This window comes from Plectropomus leopardus, chromosome 20 (genome assembly GCF_026936395.1).
Source record: "Plectropomus leopardus strain MGB_pleo_1.0 chromosome 20, ASM2693639v1, whole genome shotgun sequence".
NCBI classification, from domain to species: Eukaryota; Metazoa; Chordata; class Actinopteri; order Perciformes; family Serranidae; genus Plectropomus; species Plectropomus leopardus.
In genome coordinates, this window is record NC_142195.1 from 10,278,993 (window position 1) to 10,285,008 (window position 6,016).

At 37.3% G+C, this 6,016-nt stretch overlaps 1 protein-coding gene across 9 annotated transcripts in view; it reads left to right on the forward strand.

The window, feature by feature from the left end:
* Positions 1–1,355: 1,355 nt before the first annotated feature.
* Positions 1,356–6,016, forward strand: part of mapk10 (mitogen-activated protein kinase 10) — a 50,369-nt gene continuing 45,708 nt past the window's right edge. For 7 of the 9 annotated variants that reach the window (XM_042509123.2, XM_042509124.2, XM_088071289.1 and 4 more), the window contains exon 1: positions 1,356–1,669. In XM_042509123.2, the coding sequence (XP_042365057.1) occupies positions 1,667–1,669 (3 nt within the window). In that variant the 5' untranslated portion in view covers positions 1,356–1,666. The remainder of the gene's footprint in view (positions 1,670–6,016) is intronic. The other 2 variants (XM_042509125.2, XM_088071291.1) reach the window with 1 other exon arrangement.

The following is a 6,016-nucleotide window of genomic DNA, read 5'->3' on the forward strand; positions in this document are numbered from 1 at the left end:
ACTGTTTTTGTTTAATGATCCTGGTTCTTCAAGTGTCGATTGACAGCAGGATGTTAGGAGAGTTGTTGAACTAATTGGTCAGATTGTCGTTTTCAAACAAAAAAATACCCCAAACTAATATTCCATCTAAAAAACAGGCCTTTTAAAAAATAAAGTTCAAATCTATGGGGCAAAAATTGGATTTATAAAACAATAAAACAGAGATTTGATCCAAAAACACTGCAGTTAAAGACTGCATCCTCTTTCAGGTCTTTCCTCTTGACTAATTTGACACACCTGCCTTTAATGAGAGGATCCTGAGATGGTGATGCATTCAAGTGACCCTCCAATAATTGGAAATTATATAGGCTTGCTAGAAATAGCTCGACAATCTGTTTTTATATGCATGTTCAGCACTGTGGTCAGCTGTAGCTGTTTTTAAATGTACTTTACAAATGAAGTCTGACTTGACTTGACAGTGTTTGGTTTGACATTTCTGGTAGCTAGTGTAGAAACATGGTGGTGCAACATGGTAATCTCCATAGACAAGAACCAGCTACCTATATTATGAGTAATTCAAATGAAAGGCTGAGTGTGAGCTGTGAGGAGATGGACTCCAGCTGTTATGTGTTGTTGAGTTGGTTGTTTCTTAGGCTGTGAAATGCACTGACAAATCATACTGCTTGTATGGTGCTGACACTGTTTTCTCCATGCAGATGTCACATTTTAATTTGGTTCTAATATGTGCTACACTGTACGTTGTCTCTCTCTATCTTAAAATCACATTTAAAGACCTTTGTGGGTAAGAACAAAAATATGTGGTTGCTCTAGTGGTTTACGAAACAAAACAAAAAAAAAACCCAACAACAGCAAAGAAACAATTCACAACAATATAATTTAATATATTAATTCTAAAATAGTTATAAAGTAATACATGTAAATTAAGAGTAATAAATGAGAAGGCTCAGTGTGAGCTGTGAGGAGATGAACTCCAGCTGTTATGTGTTGTGTTGATTGTCTATTAGGCTGTGATATGCACAGATATGACATGTCTCGCTTCTTCTGGGACGCTGACACTATTTTCTCCAAATAGATGTTGCATTTTAATGTGTATCAAAATCTTGGAGTTTACATATAGTTTTGAAAAAAAAATTTTTTTTTTTAAATTCAAATTAAAAAAACAAAACCCCAACTTTGTTCAAATATCTCAATTTGCGCTACATTGTTGCAGAAAATGTTGCTTTGTCTCCACCTCTCTCTATAGACAGAGCTGACTCCCCCTCTCTCTCTCTCTCTCTCTCTCTCGCTGTGCAAGGGCTCTGACGTCAGACGTGCTCCTGATCGGTTGCCATGGCAACATATTTCCCTATACCCCCTTCCTCTTCCCTCCCTCTCTCTCTGCTCTGGTAGGTCCACAATGGTACAGCCAGCATCTTGCAGCACAATGGTTGCAAGGTGGTGGTGAGCTGAGGGAGAGTGATTCAGCATCAGCAAACCTCGGTTCCGTCCACCTCTGCTTTTTTTCGTTCCTCATCGCCTTTTTGTTGGAGTCTTTTTTTCCCCACACAATCCTTCGCCATCTTTATTTATAAAGTCAGCCTACAAGCCATGGTCACCGCAATGTTTCTCATCGGGATGTTTTGAAAAGGACTGTCACCGGACTGGGATCGTCATCAGCTGGCACGGAATGGTAAGGCCGGGGTGGGTTTGTTTAATGTGCTGGATGCGATGCTTGCACCCCAGCTGCTGCCTGGAGGGTGGAGTGATGAATATTGATCGGAAGGGAAGGTTAATGAAGTCCAGTAGCGATGCTTCGGTGGGGAAGAAGGACAGCGACAATAAAAAGAGAAAGAGATAAACCCCATCTCGATCCGTGCACCGCCGCGGATGTTGTTTTATAAGAACTGTGCGAGGATTTCATTATGGCGTTAAATGTTGTCCATCCACTCTTCATCTCTCCACACAGACACCCTGCAATAAGCTTAAACACCACACTGATCCATCATTAGTTTGTCCCTAAATTGGAGAATAACATCACAAAACGGGATGATATTCAAGCTACTTTTCTTGGTTATTTCATATTATGGCTGTGAAATCTGCACCATTTATTTCTGAGAGTCACACAAGCTATTTTGAGGGTGAATAAACACTTGTGAATCCAGTTATGCATTTTTGATTAGAAGTGCAGGGGTGGTGCAAATGGATGATGCTCTTCAAAACACAAGGCTTACATGGGCTACATACTGTAGGCCTACATGCAGAGTTTGTCCCTCCTCCCCCTTCAGAAGTCAGCTGCGCACCTTGTGCATTATGCAGACCATCACTACTTCACCAGGGATGATGTGGGACCAGCCTCAGATCCATCACAGAAAAAACAAATGGTTCTCGGGCAAATTGTTTGAATTAATGGTTATTTATTGATCAGTTCTGGTATTTTTTTCTTAATAGTGGTGATTTTGATACTGGTGGAGTGTTTGTGGTGATTTATGGAGGCTTTGTCATTAAAACTGAACTCATGATGCAGAGGGAACTGGATTTTATTCACTCTTATGTAGGTTACATTGCGTGCAGGACACACTGAGATGCAGACACAGAGGAAGGTAATTTCTCAGAATTTGTTTTGGGCATTCTTCTGCACATGGATTATCAGGAAGACATTTCACAAAAAAACCCCTGAAACCTGGACTGACATCATGTTGCGTTCACTATTTGTTTAAAACATTAGGAAAAAAAGGCAACAACCAGTGTGCAAGAAAATAGTAAAGGGTGACAAGAAAATTACCCCAAAAAAGTTTTAAAAAAAGAGGGGAGGATTATGAAGAAGTCATTAAAAGGGAGAAATGTTTAGAAAACTATATTTATAATTATAATGATTTTATATTTAAATTGTTACAGTAAAAAATATAATAGAATATATCAAATAAATCTTTTTTTATTTTCTGCACTTTTTAACGATAATTTTGTTGTTTGTTCTTTACTTGTAACATTTTATTTATTTATCTTATTTTCAGGTTGTTGTTTTTTTTTTTTACTAATTTTTTGCTAATTCTTTCTCCCAATGTTTTTAATAGAAATCAAACCAATTTGTTTTAAGGCTTAATTATGATGATTGCTGATAAGTATAAAGAGGTGTTGCATCAACTGAGCTTTCAGCAGTTGTTTTGGTTATTATTCGAATATGCTTCCATTCGTATTTGTTTTGGTGCATGCCCACAGTCATGGACTAATTACCGGTGCCGTGCCGTCAGTGAGTCAGTGAAGGTTTTAAGGAGTCACAACAAACTCTCCACATACAGGACGGAAAAGAGAGAGGTTTTAGCGCTGTGACCTTGGGTGCTGAATTATTCAGGAGCAGGCTTCCATGCCTGTGAAAGTGCTGCAGGGAACACGCTTAACAATTAAACAAAGCTTTTTATGGGTGTTTCTGCAGGAGCTGACGAGAGTGATTTAATAGATAAACATTTTTACCTTACGTCTCTTCATCCTCTTTATCCTCATTTGGCAAATAATGTGTCTTGAATAGTTTTTTTAAAAAAAATATTATTGCCGAAAGTATCTTGAGTTTATAAATCTGTTTTATCAGCCAGTACAGGTCGACACAAAATGTTATTGATTTTTAGGTAGGCAGCTTGTTTGTCCAATAGAGAATCATCAATGGAAACAGCCAACAGCAGACCAAATGTTATCTTGCGGTACAGATGATGCTTGCATTTTAATTCCATTTTGTTCTGCAGACTTTGGAGCATCAGTATACTAATCCTTTGTTATGTAACAATATAAGGCATTAAGATGAGATAATGGTGGGATCGCAGGCATGATTAATCAGCAAAGTAAGGAGCTAAAGCGGCAACTAACAATAATGTTCATTATCGATTAGTATGCTGATTATTTATTGGATTCATTAATTATTTGTTTGGTCTGTAACCTGAGATAGAGGTCATCTCAATTTCCAAGAGTCCAACAGCACATCTTCAAATGATTGTTTTGTCCAACCACCAGCTGAAAATATATTCACTTAACATGCTGTAAAACTTCATAAAGACAACAAATCCTCGCATTTAAAGGTCCAGTGTGTTGGAATTGGGGGCATCTATTGTCAGAAATATAGTATTCATTACTGTGTTTTCATTAGTGTATAATCTTAGAAATTTTTTTTTTTTTTTTTTGTTACCTTAGAAACAGCCATTCAAGTTTACATCCTCTCCTATTGAATCAGCCATGTTGTTCCACAGTAGCCCAGAATGGACAAACCAAACACTGGCTCTAGATGGTGCTGTTCATGTTACTGTGTCAGCCACTTGGCAAATGGGAGAAATTTTAGGTCTGCAAAATCACTGCTAGATGCTAATAAATCCTACACTGGACCTTTAGCTTATTAGAACAGTTGCTGATTAATGTCAACTTCCCCTCATAAAGGAAAAGAAGATTTCATGAGACAGTGATAGGAATTACATGTATTAGAAATTGATAAAGTTATGGGTTAACTATAGAGTGAAGTAGAGGAATGGTGTGAAGGATTTAAATGAATTCTGGTTTTGTGTTACTACCTGGATGACACCAACAAAACAGGCCAGCATCTTCATTTAAATTCAGAAATTAGAACAATTAGAGAATGGAGATTTGATAATTTCATATTTTTCATATTTCGTAGTTGGTCAAAAATTAAAAAAAAAAAAAAACAATCACATTGAGTTTATTGTAGTGAATTTTCATTATCTCATTATAATTGCCATGTCCGAGAGCACCAAGAGATAACCTCTGTCGTGAAATTTTAAGTAAACGTGAATTATAAGTGATGTTAATACAACTCACCAGTTTACATTTTATTAAGGTCCAAAGTTATGCATATTTAAGGGCAGGTCCGCATGTACCCCTCGCTCCTCCACAGCGCCTCTTTGCTAGCAAAATATGGTCACTTCTGGCTCCAAAAAACAGAATACCGAATTCAAGGCTTTAAAACAGCCATCCAAAAAACCAGTGGGTAGTCAAGTTAGCTACGCCCATTATTTTTATACAATCTAATCATCCCATGCCTAAAGGAAAAATTCATATCATTGAAATATAATATTTTCAAACAACCAACCAAACCAAAAAAAAGACAAAAAAATACCAGTTATACCAATTAACTTCCAGTCCAATTCAGGGGTGTGACGGACTTTTTCCAAAACAGTTCTTGCTGATCATCAATTACTTAAATACCCTCATCAGTCTTTTGGTGGCGATTCTGCCACCGTTCTCATGATTATATGGAAGGTCAAAGTCGCCATTAGAAGACGATGGATTACTGAGGAACACTGTCATAGTCTGTCATCACCCAGTGATCCTGACTGAGTATTGTTCCTTGCTGTGTATTACTGTTGTCAGTCTTCATGTTGTAATGGTGGCTCAAATATTAAGTCAAGTTAATCAAATACAACTGTTGTCTCTTGCATGTGAGGGCGAGGACATAAGTCACTCAGCATCAACTTTGTGAAAGAATAATATCATCTCAAGTATAACTGCCTAAGCAGGAGTGTGTTTTTTTCCCTGATGTATTTTTTGGTTTATATAACTGAGCCAACATTCATATATTTACCAGAAGAAACTGCAACATAATAATTGGACTTGGGTTTTATTTACCATTGACGTCCATCAAAATGTGCCTGTTAATACTTTAATGATCGTAACTGCTGGCATTAAATTACATGTAATTATTATTACAGTAAGTGACAATTGCTGTTTTGTCTGACCATGTTTGGATCTGATATGAAAGCTGCGTGTGGGAAACTGATTCAGTAACACAACAGTCTTATTCTTATTTACAAAATTAAACTCTTGCTGCATGAAAGTTGATTCCCCCAGGCTGCAGTGTTGCTCACCGCTACAGAAAAACAGAGAAATGTGCCCGCAGAGTGAGATACGCAGTTACATAATTGGATTTGATCTGACAAATATGCAGGTTTTATTTGTTTGTTTTTTTGCTGAGTGCAAGAGTTTAAGCTGTGTTAAGTTCTGTCCCAAACTCCTTGCTGCACATCTGTAAAGAGACTTAAGAGTC